We start from the raw sequence: 24856 nt of genomic DNA on the forward strand, positions 1-24856 counted from the left end.
TGTTTATAGCAGCTTTATTCATAATTGCAAAACCCTGGAAACAACTAAGACATCCTTCAGTAGATGAATGGATAAACAGATTGTGGTACACTGGAGGAAACTTACTTATTGCTAAGTGAAAGAAACCAGTCTGAAAGGCTACGTAGTATGTAATTTCAAGTATGTGACATTCTAGAAAAGGCAAAACTGTAGACAATAAAAAGGCTGATGGTTGCTGAGAGTTAGTGGGCAGGAAAGAAGCTGTTTAGGGCAGTATCAGTATGATTCTATAATGGTGGACACATGCCATACATTTGCCAAAACCATAGAATGTCCAACACCAAGAGTGAACCCCAACATAAACCAAGGACGTTGGGCGATCATGCTGTCAATGTAGATTCACTCACTGATTATAGCAAAGGTACCACTCTGGTGCAGAATTTGGATAGTGGGAGGCTGCGTGCAGGTGCAGGGCAGAGGGTATCTGAGAACTTTCTGTACTTTGTGCTCAGTTTTGCTATGAACCTAAAACTGCTCTGAAAGTGAAATCTCCCCCCATCAAGTTCTTAATTTCTTCCAAAATAATGCTGAAATTTTGACTGAGATGACATTGAATCCATAGATTAGTTTGGAGAACACGGGACAGCTTAACAATATTGAGTTGCCCAATCCCAGAATATAATGTATACCCAAAGTGTTGGGTCTACTTTATTTATTTTGTAATTTTTTTAATGTTTACTTATTTTTGACAGAGCATGCCTGTGGGGGGAGGGGCAGAGAGAGAGGGAGACACAGGATCAGAAGCAGGCTCCAGGCTCTGAGCGGTCAGCACAGAGCCCAATGCGGGGCTCAAACTCACAGACTGTGAGATCATGACCTGAGCCGAAGTCGGTCACTCAACCGACTGAGCCACCCAGGTGCCCCCTGTTGGGTCTACTTTAGATTTTTTAAAGCAGTGTTTTATATATTTTTTTCCTATAGGACTTTGCACATCTAAATTAACTCCCAATAAATTGATATTTTTCATGCTATTTTAAACAATATTAAAAAATTTTTTCCAATAGTTTGTTATATAGAAACATTGATTTTATTGCATACATAGAGAGAACTGATTTTATTGCATATAGAGAGAATCTGCCACACTTACTAGTTAGTTCTAGTAGATTCCTGTGATGTTCCACATATGCAATCACATCTAAGAATAAAGACAGCTTAAGTTCTTCCTATTCAATATTTATGCCTCGTAATTTCTTTTTCTTGCCTTATTGCATTGGTTAGAACCTTCTGATTAATGTTGAATAGAATGGGATTTTCTCCCAACTATTTTGAAAGTTTCAAAATACAGTGAGGCTGTAAAATATACACCCATATCTAAACAGTGTTTACCATTTTGCCATATTTATCCCCCCTCCTTTATCTCTCTCCTGCTCCTGCCCCTCCTCTGCCATCTGAAAGACACACACACATTTTTTTCCTGAACCATTCAAAAGGAAATTACTGGCATGATCATGCTTAGTAACTCAGTTTACCACCATGCCTCTCCTAAGAAAAAAGATAATCCCCTCCACTATCACAATACCATTGTCACACCTAGCAAAATAACAATGTCTTCTCTACTCTAATATTTGGAACATATATAATCTTCCCCAATTGTGCCCCAAATTGTCTTCATAGCTTTTTCAAAGAAAATAGTTTTATTGAGATTATAATTCATGTGCCATCAATTCATCCATTGAAAATGTACAAGTCAATGGCTTTTGGTATATTATTAATTTCTAAAGTTGTGGTAAAATATACATCATAAAATTTGCCATTTTACCTTTTTTAAGTATACAATTCAATGGTGTTAATTAAACTCATATGTTGTGCAACAATCACCACTACCTATTTCTAAACTTTTGCATCACCCAAAACAGAAACTCTGTAACTATTAAACAGTTAACTCCCCATTCTCTCCTACCTTCAGACACTGGTAATCACTAATCTACCTTATGTCTTTATTAGTTTGCCCATTCTACACGTTTCATGTAAGGAGAATCATACACTATTTGTCCTGTTGTGTCTTATTTCATTTACCATAATATTTTCAAGATTCATCGGTGTAGTAGCATGTGTCAGAATTTAATTCCTTTATATGGCTGAATAATATTCAATTTTGTATATATATACACCACATTTTATTTATGCATTCAGATGGACACCTAGGTTGTTTCCACCTTTTGACTATTGTGAATAATACTGCAATGAACACTGACATCTAACAGATATCCGTGTGTGTGCGTGTGTGTGTGTGTGTGTGTGTGTGTGTGTGTGTGTGTGTGTTGTTCTATTAATGTGATGTGTTACATTGATTCTCTTCTGTTGAAAATTTTTTTGCATCCCTGGAATAAATCCCACTTGGTCATGGTGTATAATTTGATTAAAGATATGAGTATAAATCCAAGAAGCTTAATTAACTCAAAGCAGGATAAGCTCAAAGAGACCCACACTGAAACACATTACAATCAAATTCAAAGACAAAGAGAATCTCAAAGCTATGAGATGTGACTCATCACTTACAAGGGATTCTTAGTGAAACTAAGAGCCAATTTGCCATCAGAAGTCATGGAGGCCAGAAGGCAGTCGGGGACATACTTGAAGTGCTGAGAGAAACAACAACAACAAACAACCTGCCAATCAAGAATTCTGTATCCAGGGGCGCCTGGGTGGCTCAGTAGGTTGAGCGTCCGACTTCAGCTCAGGTCATGGTCTCGCAGTTCATGAGTTCAAGCCCCGCGTCAGGCTCTGTGCTAACAAACAGCTCAGAGCTTGGAGCTTGCTTCAGATCTGTATCTCTCTCTCTCTCTCCCCCTCCCCTGCTCATGCTCTGCCTCTCTCTGTCTCTCAAAAATAAATAAAATGTTAAAAACAATTAAAAAAAAAGAATTCTGTATCCAGAAAAACCGTGCTTAAAATATAAGGGAGAAAGTGACATATTTCCAGAGAGACAAAGCAGAAAGTTTATTTGCACTAGAGCTGTCCTCCAAGAGATGCTATAGAGAGCCCCTGAGGTGGGATAGAAAGAGCCTAGACACAGCCAGAGGCCCCAAAGACCCAGGGTGAGGGGGAACACACGGGCGAATTATTGTGTTCTTGGTTTGTAACTTCACCTGTTATTTCCTACCTGATTTAAAAGACAAATGCACAAAAATAATTATAAACCTACCTATTGAGCAAATCATATATTCTTATATAATGGATTAAACTCACCCATCAAAAGACACAGATTGGCAGAGTGGACCACAAGCAGGGTCCAACTACATACTGTCTCAATCTCAGGACACACACATGTTGGAAGTGAAAGAATACAAAAGGGTCTTACTTGTAATTAGTAACCAAAAGAGAATGGGGTCACTACACTAATTTCAGACAAGACAGATTTTAAGTAAAAGTTGTTACAAGAGACAAAGCACATTATATAATGATGATAGTAATAATATGCTGCCCTTGTCTCCTGTAACAGTGATAAAAGGGTGAGTTCACAAGAGGACATAACAATTATAAGCACATAGATATACACACTAGGGGACCTGGCTCAGTCAGAAGAGCGTTCAACTCTGGATCTTGGGATCTGTAGTTGGAGCCCCATGTGGGTATAGAGATTCCTTAAATAAATAAAACTTTAAAAATACATATACTGTATACGCACACTAAACATTTGTGCTTCTAACTAAACAAAGCAAGCATTGACAGACTTGAAGGGAGAGATAGGCAGTTCTACAATAACATAGGGGCATCCATACCCTGCCTCCAAAAATGGGCAGAACCAACAAGAACACAGAGGTCCTGCACCAGCCTATAGACCAACTGGACCTAGCTGACATGCAGAAAACTCAACCCCAAAACAGCAGAGCACACATTGGCCTCAGGTGCATCTGGATCCCTCTCTGGGGTGAGTTCCCTGTAGACTCTCTACACCACGGGGGACAGCAGTGCCCGGAGAGTGTCAGGTGAGCCTGGGTCCCTCTCCAGGGTGAGGTCCCCGCAGACTGTCTACACCACAGGGGACAGCAGTGCATGGAGACTGTCAGGTGCACCTGGGTCCCTCTCCAGGGTGAGGTCCCCGCAGACTGTCTACACCACGGGGGACAGCAGTGCACTGAGAGTGTCAGGTGAGCCTGGGTCCCTCTCCAGGGTGAGGTCCCCGCAGACTGTCTACACCAGGGGTGGGGGTGGGGACAGCAGGGCCCCAGGCTCACGTAAGACTCTTCACTCCACTGCTGTCCCACACTCTGGTTCTTGGACAGATGGGAGATTTGAGTGGGACAAGACTGGAGGAAGGAAAAAGAGGTGAGTTACTTTCCAGCCGTCAGGGAAGCGGATGGTAGGGTGGCAGCGGGGTGGCAGAGGAGACGGAAAAAAGTGGAAGAAGTCAAGATATTTTGAATTGGTGACCTGTTTTACTTACTGAGGGCAAGTGAGGTATTTGACTTCTACCCAGGTTTCGAGTGCGTACGAGCGGGTGGACATCGTCCATTTCCTGCACCGGCGGATGCTCAGCAGAGGAACGGTTTGCTGAAGTCAGGAGTTGGTGATCGTTTGTCTCAAATGACATTTGCCTCACCGCGAAGCTGTGTGCCTCTGGCCTCCCCTTGGTGGCCCACCAGGGTGTCCACGAAGCCAAGGCTTTAAACGGCTTTCCCCAAGGGAAGCTGTGTTGTAGAGGGCAGCCATCCTAGACGGAGGAAGTTCAGGTGTGAGCTGTGCCAGACCCTTGCAGGAGTGTAGGGAGGAGAGAAAGCACTCTCAAGGGCCTAGTGACGTCCCGCTTTCTGCTGCCTGACCTGGAGGGCTCTTGGGGGACCAAAACTGCCCTGTGTGGCCCTCCTGCCCCAGCTGCCCACACCCCCTCATCCCGGCCCACTGCTCTGCATTTGGGCTCTTGGGTCAGGCTTTGCTCCTCTGTATCCCTAAGGACCCTCAGCATCCCCTGGAAAGCTCTGTGCAGCACACACTTGCACTCTGGAAACTGGTATCTGAACGCCTTACATCTAGGAAATATGGTCTCATTAATAACGGCAGGAGACAGGTGCTACCCTCCTCCACCCCCAGGGAAGCCCAAGAGTCACCGCCGCTGGGAAGAAGCTGAGAATTGGAGGGAGCCCTCCCGTTCTGAGGCCCCTACACACGACTTTGGCTCCAGAACAGCAATTCCATGCGGGCCTGGTTTTGAGTGCTCTGGTCTCCGAAGCACAGTCTGCACGTCGGTGCTGTGGTCCCAGCAATTCCACGCGGGCCTGGTTTCAAGCGCTCTGGTCTCCGAGGCATCGACTGCACGTTGGTGCTGTGGCCCCAGTCAGGCCGAGGGGGGCAGCCCCGCTTCCTTGGCCCCTGCGTGGTGCTTCTGAGCCCAGGCTGTGTGAATCTGCCTCTCATTTAGCAATCCTCTATCTTGTTCGTCTGTACAATATCGGCACTCAGAGTGTGGGGAGTGAGCGATGCAGGAAAGAAAACTTTTGAAACTGTGGTCTGTCTTCTTACCGAAGACCTATATTTCTATCTACTTATTTCTCAGCTAGAGGCATCTGAGCATCAGAGGGGCTGAAGATTATCCGAGGCTGTCTGACTCTTCCTGTCAGCTTCGTTGTGGCAGGTGGGCTGGGGGCCCCTCTCTGACCTGGGAGGTAAATGGATAGGTAGCAGGGAAGTGGCTGGAGGCACTCAGTGGTACATAAGGTCAAGTTTCCCCAAACCGCCATATTCTCTGGTGCTTCCATGCCCCGTGACAGTAGCTGGATTCTATGGAGGAAGGAAATGACATAGGGGGACATGGGTATTTCCACCTCACATTGTAGGAGTCCATAGAAAAGAATCTTGTTGACATCTTTTTTTTTTAAGTTTTTAAAATTTATTTTGAGAGACAGAGAGAGAGAGACAGAGAGCAAGTGGGGGAGGGGCAGAGAGAGAGGGAGAGAGGGAATCCCAAGCAGCCTCTATGCTATCAGTGCAGAGATCTGCACAAACCGTGAGATCCTGACCTGAGCCAAAATCAAGAGTCGGACGCTTAACCGACTGGGCCCCCCAGGCACCCCGAATCTTGTCGACTTCTGAGCCAGGGTAGTGTGAAGTCTCACAGAACGAGCTCTCTAGAAGGACTGTGTAGTTAAAACGCGAAGACGGATGGGGATTTCTCTCACCGCAGAAGCCAGAGAACATTGCAGGGGAGGAGTAAAGGACATGTGTCCAAGCAGTAAACAGGCTGGGGAGATAATCGGAGTGAGTTAGATGCCTTGGTCTAGAATCTGTCAGATCTGAGGACTTCTTGCCAAAGGGCTGGGGCTTCAGCCTGAAAACGAGCGTGCAAGTCTTTTAAGATATGAGTAAGTGCTGGGAGCATCGTACCCAAGAGGGTCCAGGACTGGCCCTCCTCCCAAGAGGGGGACTTTGAATTTGACCATTTTCAAAATGAATCATGACATAGGACGAGTCGGGTGCCTCTATGTGTGGGGGTGGAGGGGTGGTGGCTACAGAATCTGTCAGTGGGGCTTAGAAGCAGTGACCTCTCTGGAGAGGGCCAGGGATGTGCCTCCAGGTGAAGTAGGCACACTGATTTACTTCTATTTTATGAAACACACAATGAGCAAAGTTTTCTAAAGATATCCGTATGTTTTACCAAAGAATGAGAAAATGTCACTTGTCCATATTGGGAACATTCTCCTATGAGCCTCTGTCTTCCCACCTCTTGATGTCACCATGGCCACAGTGACCCAAGAAGGTGGAAAACAGGAAACCGCTGAAGACAGGACCAGTGTCATCAAGGAGGGAACCAAAGGCAAATCAGGTATTTACCACTTAGCATTACAATTTTCCAGGGATTAGAAACTGTTCTGTCCGTAAAGGGCAGTTTAATGGGGGTAGGGGTGCAGGAGTAAGGGTTTGTACCATGCCCTGAGACTCAACAGGGCAGGTACACAAAGAAAAAGGGAGCTTCTGGGAGAGGAGGACTTCTGGGATGGATCTAATCATTTTGTTCTCATGAACACGGAACAGAACCACTTTCACGCGGTAGCCTTCATGACAATCACGGCTGAATGCCAGCTACTGAGGTGTGGGTAAGTCAACGCCCGAATGAAAGCATCGCTAAAAGTCATGCGTCCCGAACAACCCCCGCCCCAGATAGAGAGTGGACACTGGGGGGTCAGGTGGACGCAGGCAGTCACAGGCTCACTGCTCATCAGGAAGCAGGCATTTCTGCAATCTAGTCTAGAGACTTCAAGGCAGGGCAGTGGCCACAAACATTTGGATCTTCAACCAAAAATTTTAGGAATTATGCTACCTTGGAACACAGAAATAGGTGTTCAGTGAGAGGCAAAAAACAACTCCAATTTTTTGCTCTTTCCCCGAGGAAACCAGGGCCTCTCGAGCTGTCTCACTGCCATGGTAGCTCTTGCGAGTTCAGCATTGTCTCACTCACTACCGTGATTTCTCTACAGACATCACTTAGAGTACTGGGGGTGGCTGTCTTGTGTGAATATTGTGGAATGACCAGAATCTTGAATTCGTGGGGGGATTAAGATTCTGATCCTCTCTCTTTCTGAGCCCCCAGCTCTCACCGAGAGGCCTGATGCCCCATGTACAGGGTCCAAGGGCTGAAGTGGGGCCTCTAGCCTGTGGGCAAATACTCAAATACAGCAAAAAATAAAGACATACTGTACAAGGAGAATGGAGCTAGGACATGTGACCACTGGAGGGACAACATGGAGGTTGCGGGTTCCGATACCCCAGGGACCTGCTAAGGGGCCAAGAACTGTATAAGCTGCACCAGCAGAGAAGTACGACGTCCTCCAGGCAGGAACTTACAGGACTGCCTCTCCCCATCACCTCCACCCTCCATGTTTCTTTGGTGCCCATTGTATGCTAATCAGCACAAAGAAGGTGCAGCATTCTGCTGTCTTCCAGAAGAAACCAATGCTGAGTGTGGTGTTAACAGGTGAGGTGGCTGGTCAGGCAGCAGTTAGGGAAGCAGCACTAGACGTGAAAGGGAACCACGGCTGCCCCCACAGGGCAGAGAGGCCTTTGCGCTGTGCTCCTCACCGCACACTATGCTGCAGCCCTGAACTTTGGACTCCAGCCGGCCCTCTGCTGGGTCTCTAGCCCCTGGGGGCCCTGGCCCTGCCGGTGGTGGGCTCCAGGGAGAAGTCTCCAGAGCCTGGGGTGCACCAGGCCCACCCAGCGATGAGGAGAAAACTGGCTGCCTGATTTTCCTCCTGAGCACCCCACCGGGATGTGGGGACTTGGGCTCAGGCTGGGTGTGGGCATGATCGCTGGCCCCGCAGGGACACGTGGACACCAGGTGGGCAGGGCCCTCTGCACTGTGGGCACGCACCCCCAATCTTCTCTGTGCACCTACACGCGCACATGCGCAAATACAGTCACGGCACAAACCCAGCTGGCCTTTCTCTTCCACAAGCACGCGTGCACACGTGGACACATACACTGCCCACCTCTTCTCCACGTGAGCACACACCCGGCCTTTCTTCCTCTGTGTGCAATCACACATGCACACAGCTGGCCTCTATCAAAACGTCCACACACCTCCGCCTCTCTCCTCCAAGGGCATGCACGCCTGCACGTGCACACTCCAACCCCCCCTCTCCACGTAAACGCCTGTGCGCACTAAATCTACCCTCCTTCCGCCTGCATGAACACACACCCACAAATACACTCATGTGCACGTGCACACACCTGGCCTCCTCTCTCCCTGGCGTATGCCCGTGGACCCTCTCTCTCCTCCACCCCTGCACACACCTGGCGCCTCTCCAAGTCTGTGCGCACACTGGCATGTGCACACTCCCGGCCCTTCCCTAGGTGTGCGCCCACCTCCGACCCCTCTCTGAGCGTGCACGCACACCGGCACGTACACCGGCACGTACACTCCGCCGACTCTTCTCCCAGTGTGCGCGCACACCGGCACGTGCACACCTCCGGCTCCGATCCAGGTGTGCGCACACCTCCATCCCCTCTCCAAGAGCGCGCGCACCGCGGCGTCTCCGCGCCAGGCTCTGCGTCTCGGTCCCCGCCCGGCGCGCACGCGCACACTCACCCGCACCCGCCCGCGCTGAGCCCATCCCCCTCGGAGCGCGCGCGGGCCGCACCGGCGGGAGGAGGAGGAGGAGGAGGGCGGCGAAGGCGCGAAAAGGCGCGCAGGCGCGCTGCGGGAGCCGGCCCGCCGCCCACGTCACGTCGCCGCGCCGCGCACGTCACGCCGCCCGACGCCCGCTCGCAGGGTGAGCCCCGCGCGCCGGCGCCTCGCAGGGCAGGGACCCCGGGGCCGAGCGCGCCGCCGGGACCCCGCCCGTGCCCGCGCGCCGGAGCGAGCCAGGTGCGGCGGGCCGGGGTCCCGCGGGGGGCGCAGGCGCGCGGGGCGCCCGCCCCGGTCCCGCCGCGTGTGCGCGCCGGCTCCGCGGCTCCCGCGCCTTGGGCCCCGGGCGCCCCGCTCCCGCGCTGCCGTCGGGGACTCCGGGGTGGCCCGGCGGGGTCGCGGTCGGGTCGGGGGTCGGGGTCCCGGGCGGGGCCTGCGGGCGGGCGTCCCGCGGAGCAGCGGTGCGAGCGCCCGGCGGGGTCGGGGGCCGGGGTCGGCCCGAGCGCGGGGTCGGGGCCCCCGCGGGCGCGGCGCGGGGTGGGGGCGGCGCTGACCCGACTGCCGGTTCCGGCGCGGGAGGCGCGCGCGCGCGCGGCGGCGGCGGCTGCGGCGGCGGCCGGGTGACAGGCCCGCTGGGCCGGAAGACCACCTGTCACGGTGGCGGGGGGTGCAGGGGGGACCGGGGGTGGCAGGGTCTTTGTGTGGGCCGGGCGGGGTGTAGGGGGGGGCTGTATTTGCTCTCGGGCGGCGCCGGCGGGCACCTGCCCCCAAGGGTGGGCTGCGGGTCTGGAAAGCAGGGCTCCTGCCACCCGGAGGGTCCCTTGGGGGTGGCGGTTCCGGGGGGCCAGGCGTGGATGGTTTATTCACTTGGTTTTCGGTTCTTACTCATTTCTTGGTTTTCGTTCTTTCTTACCAGGAAAATTAGTCTTCTCTGGAGGGTGAACGTTTATAGCATCGACTTCACGGATCTGGTAACATGGCAAAAGATGTAAGTATATCTGCTTCGTGCTACAGACACGTTTCCCTGGCACCACGTCCTTCCTACTTTCCCCACCTGGTTCGGCGCCATGACGCACAAGCTGCGGTGCAGTTTCTGTTCAGAGCTTGGAGCAGGTGAAACGGGTTCAAGGTGGAAGGATGTACGGAACCCGGTGGGCTCTGTGGACGTGCGTGTCTCGCTTCTGCGGCGCCTGAGTGACACCACGGACTTTCTTAGTCTTTGCAGGCCGCGTGAATTCTAGTTCCATTGCTATGTAGAATGACACCCTTAGGTGAGGTCAGGTGCCCATGACTGGGGCTGGTCATGTGTGCAGTGACCCTGAGCACCTGTTCTGTGTGGGGTGTAGGCAGTTAATTCACCTTTCATCCGTAAAGCGGTAAGCACTTGCTTTGGCCCCCCCGCCTTTTTTTTTTTCCTCAGAAAAATGAAATTTGGTGACTCATGAATTGTGAAAAATTCTACTTTAGCTTTTTCTGGATTTGTCACAAAGCTGTAGAATACACTGAATAATTTTTTGAAACTTTTTCCAAGAAACTGGCTTTTAGGTTCAAAAATAGTGTGTTTTATTGATCCCGTAGTTCTTTGCTGTGCTTTCTCCCGCCCAGGCCTACCTTCCATGCCTCTGGGGATGTGCTGTCTTGTCAGCATCAGGGGAAGGGGGCTGCGTGTCTCTTACCTGTTGCACAGGTTGCAGGTACGGTCCAGATGAGCCGCGTCTGCCTGGAACATGAGATGTAGAGAAAACGTGTCTCACGTCTGTGGAACCAAATCATAGGTGCAAGCCTTACCTTCGGTTCAGAGGTTTTAACGTTCTCCGGAAAGCCTAAGTGAACATGTGGCTCGCTCTCAGTGACGGTTGGGCACGCACTCGTGTAGGCTCCCACTCTCCAGCACTGGGGTTAGTCCGGCAGAGAGTGTGTGAATACATACTGCATCCTGCGCGCTGTGGCTGAGGTTCAAGTCATGATCCATACGCGACTCAAGGCTGAGGTTATCGCTTCTGGTTACATTTGTTGGTGGTCATGCCCTTTTCTCTGGGAATTATCCCCCAAAGATGCCCGGCAGTGGTATGTGCTCAGGGGCAGGTGATGTCAGTGTGTCGGAGGGAGCCTGTGCCAGAGCGCAGATTGTGTGTTCTCGGAACCACGTTTCTTTATTAACTGAGTGACTCTTTGGAGTTCGTGGTGGCCTCTGGGAATGCAAAGACAGTCAAGGCCACTGCCATCTCCTCTGACGGTCACAGAAGCAGCCTCTGCACCGTCCTTTGTTGCAGCACGAGGGGTGGCGCGGTGGAGGCTTGGGCGCCATGAGCATAGTGGAGCCGTTTGGGCTGACAGGTGGTGTGAGGAGAAGCAGAAATGAAGTGCTTTCCCAGTCCCGACAGCTGGGGACGTCAGGTGTGGCTGGAACCAGGTCTCAGCAGGGCTGGTGGACTGGACTGGAATGGGGTCGTGGTCCAGGGAAAGGCATTTAGCCTTTTCTCAGCTGCCTTACGTGGGGTGTGACATCTAAGTTTGGGCAGGTGACTCTGGCAGCCAGTGGTGGGGAGTAGTGGGCAGTGTCAGCAGTTGGAGCTCAATGTAGGGTCAAAGCCTAAGCACAGGCGGGAGCCCAGCCCCTTGGGTTGGAGAGCGTGGGCTGGGACCCCGGCTTTACAGAGTTCTGGGGTCTCTGGAAGGCTGGAGGGGGCTGGAGTTAGGTCCTAGGGGTCACCGTGAAGGAGGACAAGTTTAGGAGACAGGCGAGGGCTCAGCCAAGCAGACTTGGTGCGGAGGATGAGGGAAGGTGGCACGGCAGCTTCCTCCCTCCAGTGGAGGCCCAGGAGCCCCTGCAGGTTTTGGGGTTGCTGCCCAGGAAATAGGCGGACGGCTTGAGCCTGTTGACTTGGGGTGGTGGGCGTGGGGCCGGCGACAGTGATGGCTGTCCTGACAGTGAGCCGTGGGCCACGCTGTGGCCTGGGTGGGCATCTAGGCACGCAGACTACTGTTGCAGGCTAACCCTGCAACCTGCGTCTCTGGTGGAGGGGCTTGATGCTGGAAAGACTTGTATCTTTTCACTTGTATAGTAGGTGTGTTTCAATTCGGAGTTGACAGGAACCAGGCCCCCTGGTTTCTGTGTGCTATGTGCCTGCCTCAGTTCTTGGCCTGTGGGCACAAGGTGGAAATGCCTGAGTCGAGGGTGGCCTGCTGGTTTTGTTCACGTGTCCATCCTGTCCGTCCTTTGCTATTTGTGGAGTGCCTGTGCCCAGCGGGGAGCACGGTGTGCTGTTCTGCTCTCCTGAAGCTCCTGGTGGTGGGAGATGGCAGACGAGTTGGGGTGCTTGGGGCATGGGTGAAGGGCCGAGTTGGGGGCATGGGGAGGCCTGGGGGCAAGGGGTCCGGAGGGGGACTAAGGACATGGAGGGGACCCAGGGGGATTATGCGGGGGCCCTGGGGACAGGAGGTCTAGAGGCAGGGGTCTAGGGGCAGTGGGGAGGCATGGGAGGCTGGGGCACGGAGGGGCCAGGAGTAGGGCATGGGGGGGGCGTTCTGGGACAGGAGGGCATGGGGGGGACCTGGGGACGGGTCACTGGGCTGGGGCATGGGAAGGCAGGGCAGGGGTGACTGGGGGCTGGGGCCCATGAGGAAACAGTGCTGTTTCATGGAGATGGGAGGTCAGGAAGAGCTTGGAGGTGGGTGTGTGGGGCTCCAAGAGCCTGGACCTGGAGCCTAGGTGCTCTGGCACCGACTGCACTTTGTGTCTTCTGTCTCTAGAACAAATAAAGATTTGCATGTGTTTAAAAAGGAAATCAAGACACAACATTGTAATTCCTCTGCTTAAAAAAGCCTTGCGTTTTCTAGCAACATGTGAAAAGCAGCCTGATTCCCTGGTAATTAGTAGCTGGCCTTTTATCTTGCAAGCGTGTCTCTTCACCTGGAGGGGTGCATGGCTGCAGTGAGTGGGCTGCAGTTGGGTGTCCTTGTGGCAAGGCCCCTTCTGCCCTCCCGCATCCCCAGCTTTACTCTGGCCGGGGCAGCGTGTGAGGGTGGAGACCTGCCGCCTGTCTCCAAGGAGCCAGCTGGGAAGCAACGATCAAGTGGGCCCGAGGTCTTTGACGTTCATTTATTCCGATTATGTCGGTATGTGCTGGCGATGAAGAATTCAGATAGTAAAAATCCAAAGTCAGTATTTGTACCTGGTGCGGAGGTGAGAAAACTCATCTGGTGCAGAAGCATGTGGTGAGCTGGGGTCTGGTCACTCCCAGAAGTGGTCACAAGCAACCGTTTTGGGGGCTGCTTCCAGAATTTCGTAGAGTACTGGCCGGTCCTGGGATCTGGGGCGGGAGCTCCCTGGCCGTAGAGGCTGGCTGCACAGTGACGGCAGTTCCTCCTGTGGTCCCGACAGCCTTCAAGGCTGACACCTGGCTGTCAGTGCCGACAGAGACCAGCCTCGGGGCCTCCTACCAGCGTTCACGCAAGACCCCCTCACTGCACGCAGGCTGCCTCCTGCTGTCAGCCCCGAAGCTTTGGGACCCTCCTTAGATGTGCATCACAGGCGATGTTTCTGCTCAGAGTCCCAGTTGGGCAGGGCCCACAGCGGCTTGCATTTCAGTTACCACCCTGGGACCGTGTGGGTCTCTGCTCACAGCCGTGGGCCTGTCCCTCTATCATAGGGTCTCCTCATTCGGGGAGGAGGGAGATGTAATTGCTGTACTCATTTATGAAACTAGCTATCTGAATTCAATTTTGTGCCAGCCACAGCTCCCGTGAACACAGGTCACGGCTGGGGAGGTTGGCCAGGCTGAGAAGACAGTCATTTTCAGCACCAAGAAAGCCTCCTGAAGGAAATGGCAACTTCAGAGAAGATCCAGAAACTGTAATTGTTTAATACATGCTCATTGTAGGAGAAACTGCCATTGTGTGAAGTCAGGGGAGGACCTCTGCCATGAACACATGCCCGTGTGCGAGCTGCGTGTGCGCAGCATGGCCCCGTGGGTGTTTCACAGGCAGAGCATGAGCTCCCTGTGGGCCCCAGACCCTGCAGGTCCGTGAGGAACGGGGAGCCAGCTGGCCAGTCTGTAAGGTCGCGGAGGCGCTTTGTGGGCCACTGTTAGGAGGTGGCTGCAGGTGTGGGAGCAGTGGGGGACCAGTCCTGGGCTGGGGCGGTGCATTGCCAGCTCCTGGCGGGGGAGCTGGTCCGCCTGTGTGCAAGCTGGTGTGAGTCCGCTTTGTGTTCTGTGATGGAAGATTCTCTACAGGTGTTCTGGAGAGCCGCAGAAGGCGTCCCATGTAGGCTTTGGGGGGATGATACTGAGGCCTGGTTCAATACCGCTAGGAGACCAAGAGCTTATCTACAAATACATGTACTGGGTATGGTTTTCAGCCCCAGACCTCGAGGGTGAAATGAGGGCTGGAGACATAAATGTGGTGACGCAGCACCGAGCCGTCTCCCTCGGTGTTGGTTGGAGTGCACTGTGGGACCAGGCGCTAACTCCCAGAGCGCCAGCCTGTCCTGTCCTGGCAGTGACTCCCCAGTGGGCATGGGGAGGGGGGTGTAGCCCACACGGGTCCCTGTGGTGGTGTGCTCACTCTTACACGGGCTCTGCGTGGGCCAGAGTGGGATGGGGAGCAGAAAGCTGCAGCTTGATGAGGAGACGCCCTGGGTGTGTTGCTGTGGAACAGGTGTACAAGTGAAGGCGCGCTGTCAAATTCACAAGGGACACGGAAGGGACATCCTTCTCCTAGAGGCAGTTCTGTGCCTTGGGCTTGTCACGAAGCCGCTAGGAAACGGCCCTGGCTTGTAGTGTGGCTTGTGGGTGATGCTTCCCTCACAGAGCTGCCTTTCTGGAAAGCTGTGCTCTTGAGAACGTTCTCGTGTGGAGTCAGTGCCAGCTTCCTGTGTGTTGGGCTTTGCAGGGTCTGTTAGGAGGGACAGGGCTTGGGTCAGCCAGGGAGGTGCTTGGTGAGGGCACACAAGTGGAGTGTGGCCGCATCAGGGGTGATGCCCCCTCAGGCACCCACTGGTGGCCCCCAACCACCCCCTAGTACCCCCAGGCGTCCCCCCCAATGCCCCCAGGCCACCCCCCAGACCCCCTTAGGAGCCCCCAGCCACCTCCAGGCCCCACCCAGCCACCCCCCAGGTGCCCTGTGCCTCAGTGTCCTGTGACCTGGTGTCATGCCCCAGGCAGGTCTTGCCGGGACACCGTGCTCCTTGGGGCCATGCCTGGAGTAGCAGCTGTGCATGTATGCAGCATGTTGGGCTGTGGTAGGTGGTCAGCTATTGAAACAGGTGAATTGGGAGATGAAAATGGCTGCAGACCTAAACATGTCATTGTAAATTCAAACGAACATTTACTCCCCAATCCTTTGCTGTAGGTGCGAGCCTTTCCTCTGTGAATGGCCCGCTTGCTTGAGTCGCTTGTCCATGATGCCATTTCCTGGGAGGGGACAAAGGACACAAAGACATCAAGAGATACTGAGTGTGGCCTTTCAGAGAGTTTGCAGGTTTTCCAGGGTTTTAATGATGCATGGCACGGCATAAATGGTGCTTAAGGACCACACAGCAGAGTCCTACTGCACTCTGTCCAGATTTCTGGAGTGTGGAGAGCCCATCCCACTGCGTGGACGCACCCTAGGTCTCCGTCCTCCAGCGCCAGGGCTTTCGGGGCTTTCTGACCACATCTCCACATTGTGTGGATCCATCATAATGTCCAGGGAGGAGTTCTTGGACGTGCAACTGCGCGGGCACACGCATGAGTGTGTGCAGGCGAGTGTGTGCACGGGTGTGGGCGGGCACGGGCATGTGTGGGCATGGGCGAGCGTGTGTGGACACAGGCGGGTGGGCATAGGCGGGCATGAATGGATGCGGGCGGGCAGATACATGTGCTGTGTCTTTGAGATGTCAGGTAACTTGTCAGAATGATTGTGCCAGTTTATACTTTTATCGCATTGTGGGGGGAACTCATTGTAACGACCCCTTTTTGAAATTCAGTTGGATCACAATTTAAAAGCCCACAAAACTTGGTCCATTTGCAGGTAAAATTTTAAATTGTGTTTTTAGCTTGCATTTCTGGATATAGAAGTTGAATCTTTTCCTTTTAGAACATGTTACTTTGTGAGTTGAAAAGCATCTCCTGTGTTCGCTTTCTGTCCTGGTGTTTATTTCCTGTTGACTTGTATCCGCGCTGTATAAATTAACGATGTTCAGCATTTGTTGGTGATTTCGTGGCAGAATGTTAACATTAGGTTTGCTTTTGTCGTTTTAGTAAGGGTTGTGAATATAAAACGATTTCGACATAAACGTATGGGAAATACACCTTGAATTTGCAGTTTGAATTTTAACGTTAGGTACAGACAGTTCTTAGGTAGTTTAAGCGAGTTTCCTGCATTTGATTGGTGAGCGTGTATATGTTCATCCTCATTCAGTGAGATCACCAGGACTCTCTGAGGCCCAAGTTGAGGTTAGTGGTCAGTACTCTTGTAACTTCCTGGGCACATGACTGTGCAGCGTAAGTATAGCCCACTAGATCTTTTCAGCCTTACACAATGTCTTCCTTCCTCTGCTGGGAAGTGTTAATAACTGGGATTACCTTGAAGGGGTCTTATGTTTCTCTTGTTTTACTTGCTTTTCAGAAAAGTGAGGATTTGAGTGAAAAATATCTTATTCTACCTGTATTGACAGGACCTCAATCCTGGTCTGCAAATTTGCTCCAAGGCTGAGTGTGGGTGTCAGTCATGAAGTCATACACGGCCATGGCTTTGATCTGGTGCACTTCGAAATTAAGCCAGCTTGTCTAGAAGGTGTTTATTGTTCCTTCATCAGTATCAGTTCTGAAACATGTTCTTTTTTTAAAATTCAGGTGCCGTGTTAGGAATGATGTGCAGCTTATAAAAGATATTTGCCTTAATGTCATCTGAGAAAGTAGTCCATGAGTTAGGATAGCTATGGGTTATGAGGTGTCTCATCCTTATTTCAGGGTGCCCTTGGTGTGCCCTCCCCCAGCACAAGCACAGCTCCAGCAGAAGGGAAGTCACAAAATTAAACAATGTCATGGGGTTTTGCAACCGCTTTGAAAGCCTGGCCTGTAGACCTAGGTGCCAGCAGAGCACCTCCCAGCCGGAAGTGGAGGCTCCTGGGGGTGCCTCCCTCCTGTGGATGTGCCCCCTCTTCCCTTGACACATTGGACAGTGGCCCTCATGGAGCTGCATGACCACATCTCACTCTGGGGGCAGGAGGGCTGAGCATTTGGTGAGTGTGCAGGTCAGTTTCTTGGATCCTGGACACTCTGACCTCTCGTGCATCCTGGGTCACTGTGTATGGCTCGCGTGTGGACGGTGGTCCGAGAAGTGGTGCTCACTCTGTTTTTGAGCTCTCCTTCCCCTGGGAAGGAAAAGGCTGGTGGTAGGGGATGGGGCTGTCCTGTCTGTCCATCCCTGCGGCTGCAGCCCACCTGGGCCCTTGGAGGTTGTGAAGGACAGTGGTACTTGATCGAGCTCCTGGCCTCTGTGACTTGGTTTTTGTTAAAAGGAAAGTTGGGTTCTTTCTGAAAGGGAGAAAGTAATAATTTTTCCAGAAGAGAAGTCAGATCGATGTGTTGTTAATTTTTAAATTAGCCAATAAAATAAGGCTACTCTACGAACAGAAAACGTCTCCACCTCTGGCTGTGTTAGTCCTCTGCTTTCCATGGGATGGCGGGTGTGTCCGAGTGCACGTGAAGCCATGGGACCATGGGTATTTCCTGGAACTGGTTTCCGTGTCGGGACAGACACAGCGATTCCGAGTGGATCCGCGCTGTGTGCTCTGAGCCCAGCTTTCCCTCGTGCTTGTGGGGCAGCCTCAGGCAGAGTCTTCTCTGGGGGTTGGGGACTCATCTGCGGAACGAAGGTGACAAGCGTACCTTCCTCTCAGGGCAGTGAAGGTGGAAGTGCCAGCCACATCGTACGTGTGGTCCAGCCTGGCAGCACCGGGTGGGTCCTGAGAACAGGCCAGTGGCTCTGAAGGACTTGGGAGCTCACCGCGGGCCTGGGTCTCTCCTCCGTTCGCACACACACTTCTGTTCTAACCAGAGCTTCGGGGAGAACCCCACTCCTAGTGTGGCTGAGGGGACCGCCTCCTCCTTAGGGCCTGAGCTTGGGAACGAGTTGGGGTACAGGGGGTCGGCAGGCTCCCAGAGACGGGGTGTCTGGGGGTGTTCCTTTACTGTTGAGCGCCCAGGGTCCCTTGGTGTGTTTTAGCTCCTGACCTTGGTCCCCGTCTCTCTGCTGACGGCTCCCTGCCTCCTCCAGCTTGCCCCGACCACGGTTTGGACAAGTGGAGTGGGAGGTGGGCAGCAGGAATTGGTCCTGGGTGGATGAGTCCCCGACTCCGGGGACTCCCCCTTCACGGGGCTGAGGCTGGGACACGGCTGTCTGGAGGGTGGGTGTGGGGGAGTTAAATAGCAGGGACTTTGGTTAAGGAGAAAAGCTCTTGGTGTGGCCATCTGGTTGGGTCAGACTTTGCTATTATACATAAGGCAGAATCCTGTTCTCCTGGGCAATAACTTACTGATAAATAACATCCCAGCCTGCTATTAGTGTCCCCGTCAGGCCCAGAACGGTCTCCCGCCACCACTCAGCAGGTGTGAAAATGCAGTACGCACCACCCAGAGCTACCTCAGCATAGACCTGCTGTAGAAACACCAGAAAGCAGGTGGAGGCAAATATTTAAAAATTGTGTTGGAGTCATGTTACATTGTCTTCCAGGCAATCTCGCATTTGTTTGTGTGTGCCCAAGAATAAATTTGACGTTTCTCTGGCAAAAAGGCAGAGGGTGAAGTGTAGAGTGCAGATACGGAAGAAAGCCGATGTTGTGGTTCCCGCTGCGTATGTCTAAGAAGGGCTGTGACCGCGGGGAGCGAGGGAGATGATTCAGGGAGAAACCCAGCAGTGGGCTGGGTGGTAGTGGCACGATTCTGCACTCAGTTGACATTCTGGTTTGGAGCGGTGGTGGGGTCAGGCAGAGGTGGATGGGAAGCTGATTTCTGCCAGCATCTCTGGTGGCGCTCACGGGAGCCAGAGAGTGTGGGCATTTCTGCACTGGGAGAGACATCCTCGAGTGCAGGTAACAAGAGCGCGGGAGAGGCCCCACCTGGGAGGGGGCGGGGCAGCAAGGACAGCTGTAACTTGTGTATCACTTGCGGGGTCGTGGCCCCTGACAGAGAAAGCCAAGTTCTCACCTAAATTTCAGATCCTGGTGGCAGTACTGCTCCATCTGCCATACCCACGCGCCCCCCTCCCCCCTACCTGTTGGAAGTTGCAAATTTGACTCCTGCCTCGTGCATCACCCCTCACTGGTGGACTCTCTCCTGAGGATGTGCGTCTCCCGTGGCTGCTCCCTGGAGTGTGCACTCTTGGTGTGAGTGTACATTTCCTCCGCAGATGTGCTCTCTGCTCTCCAGCTGCCACTGCCCTGCCTGTGGCTCAGGGCCAGCACTCTGTGACCTTGTGTCCTGTTCTGTCCAGTCTGTGGATGTGGACCTCTTCTCCATTCGCTCCTGCTGCCGTCTTGGTTTCTTTTCTGTGGTTGCCCCTCGGGGTCCTGACCTCAGACGCGTGGCCTAGCCTGTGTCCTTACCTATCCCTTGTCATGTCTAGATCTCATTGTCCTGCGGTTCTGTGTCCTTTGTTTAGAAAATGACAGCAGCCTTATGCATATCCACTTACAGAACACAGTCTTTCATTAAGAATTCAAATGTCAGGGGTGTGTGGCTGGCTCAGTCACTTGATTGTCTGACTCCTGATTTTGGCTCAGGTCACGATCTCACAGATCATGAGTTTGAGCCTCACATCGGGCTCTGCACTGACAGTGTGGAGCCTGCTTGGGATTCTGTCTGTCTGTCTGTCTCTCTCTCTGCTCTTCCCTTGCTCTCTCTCAAAAAATAAATAAATTAAAAAAAAATTCAAATGTTAGAAAGCTGACAGTTGTTGAAAATCATAGTCCAGGTGATTCTACTACGAATCTGCTGGTGATTTTGGAGTTGACTCTCTAGGTACCTGTGTTTGAACGTGCACATCTGTCACACAGCTTTATGTGAAAGGACTCCCACACTGTTCTCCGCTCTTTTACTCCACAACTTGGCCCTAAACACACTGGTAACTGTAAACATAGATCATTACAAAGACACTGTTTTTTTTTGAGAGAGGAAGGAGGGAGAGGGAGGGAGGGAGAGGGAGGATGCACATGCCGCACGAGTTGGGGAGGAGCAGAGGGGAGAGAGAATCTTAAGCAGACTCCACGCTCGGCGTGGAGGCCCAATCCCACGACTCTGGGATCACGACCTGAGTCGAAATCAAGAGTTGGATGCTTAATGGACTGAGCGCCCAGGTGTCCCTCTGAAGACACTTTGGTGGGACATTTGAGACGAATGCAAGTGCAGGCAGAGAGGATGTGGTGGTGACGCCTTGCACCCTGTCACTGTCTTGAGTGACGGCTGGCTGGCTGGCTGTGCACACTTGTCCGCCCGCTGGGTGGTTGTGAAGCTGGTTACAAACATGTTGTCCTGTCATTCACTGTTCTAGTGTTATCTCTGAAAGATGAGAACTCTCTAAAATGCCCCAAATAGCGAATAATCATTTGTTAGTATCGTCAGAGAGCTAGCAGCTGGAATTCCGAAGGTTTGTGTCAGTGTAGAGCTGGTGGGTTGGATGTGCCCTTGTTTATGTAGGCCTGCTGATGGGCTTTTAGGTTGTTTCCGGAACCTGCCTTCACAACAGAACTGCGACCACTATGCTGGCTGGTGGGCCCTCACAGCGGTGCCACGGTGTGGGTGATGTTGCGGCTCGGCAGCACCCTCCCTGCTGGGAGCGCTGGTGCCCTGGTGTCGGCCCGTGGGTCAGGTGGAGGCAGAGGCGCCATCCGAAGCCCTGTTCTTCCACTGCCGGACCCAGCGCTCCTTCTTAGATCGTTTCTACCTGGTTCTCTTGTCCGCGCGGCTACTTGGAACTGGTTTTTATGTGACGAACCATAGCTCTACCTGAGACACGTTTGTGTAACATGCCACCTCCAAAGGCTTTGTGGTGTCACCGTGGTGCCCTCTCTGTGGCGGGTGGGTAAGGCGGGAAAGTGCCCCACTCGGTGTCATCACGGGCTGCCCAGAACAGTGGCCTGGGACCGTGGTTTTGTTACCCACGGCTTCCATGGCTTGCGAGTTTGGCTGTAGCTGTGCTGGCTTGCAGCCCAGGACCTGAGAGTGTCACACACCAACACGTACCCCCAGGTTCCTGTGGCAGGACCATGTCCACTCACTCACCTGGTCCTTGGTGGGCTTTGTTCACTTCTGGGCTGTTGGCCGGAGATTGCCCCCAGCTCTGGCCTCATGGGCCCTCTGCCAGGTAGCTTCCATTGCCAGAGCGCGGGAGGGAGGGGCTGGAGCGAGGTCCATGCACACACAGGGAGAGAGACGAGCCAGCCGGACCCCAGCCTCCGGCTCCTGAGACCAGACGTGGCCCGTGCAGATCCGGTCACCAGGGCAGGCCATGCTCAGGGGGAGGGGATTGGGTGGGGCCGTGAAGTGCCCCCTCACCTACCGTGCTGGGCGTGCCCACAGGCTGTGTCCTTGTGGCAGTGCTTGGGGCCCCGGGGCCTGGCGTCCGTTTGCTCTGGAGTCGAGGGAGGGTCTCTGCAGGAGCCACAGGGTGGGGTGAGGGGCCAGGCCTTCAAAGTATGTCTGGACTCCGCTCCTACCTTAGATCACCCCTGCAGCTCACGGTATTGATGAGCGCTCTGTTACACGGTATGCTTGCAGCGCTGATGTCTTCTGGTGGGTGCCGGTGCACTGTGCCCCTCGGCGAGGCCCTGTGTGCTTCCGTGGTGGGTGGTCGGGGTTGCCTCCCAGGTAGGTGCTGTTTGTATGGCTGCTGTGCAAGGGCTCCGCCTCGAGTGGTTATACCGGGTCCCTGCAGGCACGGAAGAGCTGGGCCTCACCGTTCTTCCCATCCCTTCGTCTTGCCTGCTCGGGGCAGGTGCCAGCCAGCAGCCACGATGCACTTGGTGCCCCCGCAGGCCCAGATGTGCTGCTGCGGTCAGGACGCCGGCTCCCGGTGTGTGTGGGGACTCAGAAGGGGCCGCTGTGATGGGAAAGGTCAGGAGGGTTGCCGAGGCGTGAACAAAGGTTCCTTTGGACTCCCCCCAGGTGCCTGGCTGATCACACATGCTGCTGTTTTGTGTAACTGTCGTTAGGGAGCCGGGCCTGTGGTTGCTTTCCTGGGTCTCCGGGTCCTTCCTCTGCTGCCTGAGGCCCCTGCCCTTTGCCCTTTCCCGGCCTTGTCTTGCTGATTTTTGTGTCTGTCTGAATCGGCGGAATTGCTGGCCCACTGCCTCTCCGTGTAGGTACAGTTTCATTGTCTTGCTGATTTTTGTGTCTGTCTGAATCGGCGGAATTGCTGGCCCACTGCCTCTCCGTGTAGGTACAGTTTCATTGGAGCACAGGCTTGCCCTTTGTTTGGTACTGACTGTGGCTGCTTTGGTGCCACTGGGCACTCTTCAGCTGTCCCCGGGCTGGGAGCTGCTTCGGTCTGGACGTGGCTCTGGTTTTCTTTCCAGGCACGTGTCCTGCCCTCACTGGCGTTTCTGTTCTAGTGGGCCCATGGGGGCGGCAAGGTAGGACTTGTATAGAAAGTAGGCAGCCACCAGAGTGGTGGTGGTCTCCCAGCGGCTGGCCCACCCTCCCCCCTGCCCTGAGTGGCCGGGGCAGTGCCTCTGATGGGCCCCTCAAAGGTTGTGGGCGGGCCCTCGGCCCTGGGTGTCTGTCCTGCCGAGGGGTCCGCACTGTATCCTGCGGTGACCAGAGGGGTCTTGGGGAGGGTGTTCTAGAGAGAGAAGGAGGGGGATCAGGGTGTCAGGGTGTGCAGCAGGAGTGGGGGGTCCCGGCCACGCCCTCCGCGGCTTGTGAGGGACGCAGGGCAGAGATGGGTGGCATGTGTGAAGCTGGAATGTGGTCATTACTACTTTGGTTTGGTAAGTAAAGAACCTAGTTGGTGTTTCAGTGTCCACGTCTAATTGGCTCAGCTTCCTGTGTAGCAGCTGAGTTTTACTGCTTTGAGTGGATCCAACGTTGGAAAATACACAGTAACTGGGTTTACTTACCTTAAGTACAAACCCAAAAAGCTGAGTAATGAGTGTTGTAAGAAAAACTCAGGTTAGTTGTGACAAATGAGTGCCTTCGCTGTTGGTTTACATGTTCATTCGTTCAGCGTCTTGGTGTTTCTTCCTGGAGGGAGGTTTGCATCTTAAGTATAAAGAGCGTGCAAGGGAAGGAGTTCTGTGCACTTAACTTAAAACTACGTGCAGTACAGGAATACCGTTTACAGCATCCCAGCAGCCTGGTTCCGGTGCTGGTCCCGGCGTCCCTGCGGGCTTCGCCCCAGGCACAAGAGGGAAGGGGCGTGGGTGGTGTGGTAATGTTTTCCTGGGTCCCAGTTTGTGGTTGTAAACTAAGGTCCTGTGGTGTTGACTGTGAAGCCCCTGAGGACGGGATGGTGTTAGAAAATCGCAAGGAGGCTGTAACGAACACGTTAGTGTTTCCCTGTGTTCCCGGCGGTTCTGTGCTGTGTGGCCTCGGACTGTCCTCCCTAAAGAACTGCAGGAGCCAGGAGCAGGGCGCCCCGGGGGTCCCTGGGCTCCAAGGGAAGGAGGTGAGCACCTCGGCGTGGTCCATGTGCTCAGGCCTGCTGCGTGTGCCCAGCCTCGGGGCCTGTCCCTCTTCACAGGGCCACAGGCTCTTGGGGCCACGGGCTCTTGAGCCCACGCAGACAAGAAGCAAGTGTAAGATTACAAAGTGGGAAAGAGCAAACTCCATCACAGGGGACCATTTCCAGGGTCCACTGCAAATTTAACACAAATGTCAGTGTTGACGGACTCCGTCCCGTGTGATCTGAGCTCGCTTTAAGCTCGTACTCAGACGGGGGTCTCACTTCATGCACAGAGTGGACCGTGTGCCTGGTCTGCACCTGTCAGGCTCATACACCAGCACCGGTGGGCGGCTCTGTGGAGGTGTTGCTGAGTCACGAGGGCCACCTTGCAGCTGGCCTAGGGTTTCCTGCCTTGAGCCCTGGCAGTCCTGTGCCCCAGGGGCTTCCCAGAACCCCGTGGTCCCAGGCAGACGGAGATGATGGGTCACTGGCTGCAGGTGTTTAAAGGTTTGCCCGTTGTGAGGCTGCGAGTGAGGTGGGCTGGCACTCCTCTCCTCATGCGGGTTGTGGGGACTTGCCTGGGGTCCCACAAGGGCCTAGGGCTGGCATCTGGGAGGGGAGGGAGCAGAGCTTCGAGTGGGTGTGGCCGCGGGTGGATGCTGGTGGGCCAGGTGTTGTAGCGCTGGCCACAAGGCAGGGCAGCACCTGGGGCAGTAATCCCCTGCTGTGCTGCTTGTCACTGTCATCCAGAGACGTCTCCTTAGGGTGTTCAGTGTCCTTTGGGGTTCACACCCACGAAGGGTGGTGTTTTAGAAAAGCTCCATTGTGGGAGGGCTGAGGCTGGGACCCCGGGGGTGGATGGGGTTATGGGTGACAGGGCCAGTGACCTTCCTATACGCCCCTGAATAAGTTTGTGTGGTTCAGACAGACCTGCTTCTCTCCTGAACTCCATGCTGTCCACGTGCTTCTGCCCAGTGCCGCCCAGTGCCATGCTGGCCCCTGCGCCTCAGACGAGGTGGACACACGCAGCTGGACCAGACAAGTGTGTCTCTCTGAGTTGGTCATCAAGCTCTGAAACGAGTTCCGTCACGTTTACAGAGAGCACGGTTG

General features: G+C 53.8%; 1 protein-coding gene across 6 annotated transcripts in view; it reads left to right on the plus strand.

The window, feature by feature from the left end:
• The first annotated feature begins 9096 nt into the window (after positions 1-9096).
• TFDP1 (transcription factor Dp-1) overlaps positions 9097-24856 on the plus strand; it is a 40389-nt gene continuing 24629 nt past the window's right edge. The window contains exons 1-2 of one of the 6 annotated variants that reach the window (XM_043583562.1): positions 9097-9245; positions 10017-10088. In XM_043583562.1, the coding sequence (XP_043439497.1) occupies positions 10077-10088 (12 nt within the window). In that variant the 5' untranslated portion in view covers positions 9097-9245; positions 10017-10076. Of the gene's footprint in view, positions 9341-9663; positions 9758-10016; positions 10089-24856 lie in introns of those variants that run through there. The other 5 variants (XM_043583517.1, XM_043583553.1, XM_043583528.1 and 2 more) reach the window with 5 other exon arrangements.

Source organism: Prionailurus bengalensis, chromosome A1 (assembly GCF_016509475.1).
Source record: "Prionailurus bengalensis isolate Pbe53 chromosome A1, Fcat_Pben_1.1_paternal_pri, whole genome shotgun sequence".
Lineage (NCBI taxonomy): Eukaryota > Metazoa > Chordata > Mammalia > Carnivora > Felidae > Prionailurus > Prionailurus bengalensis.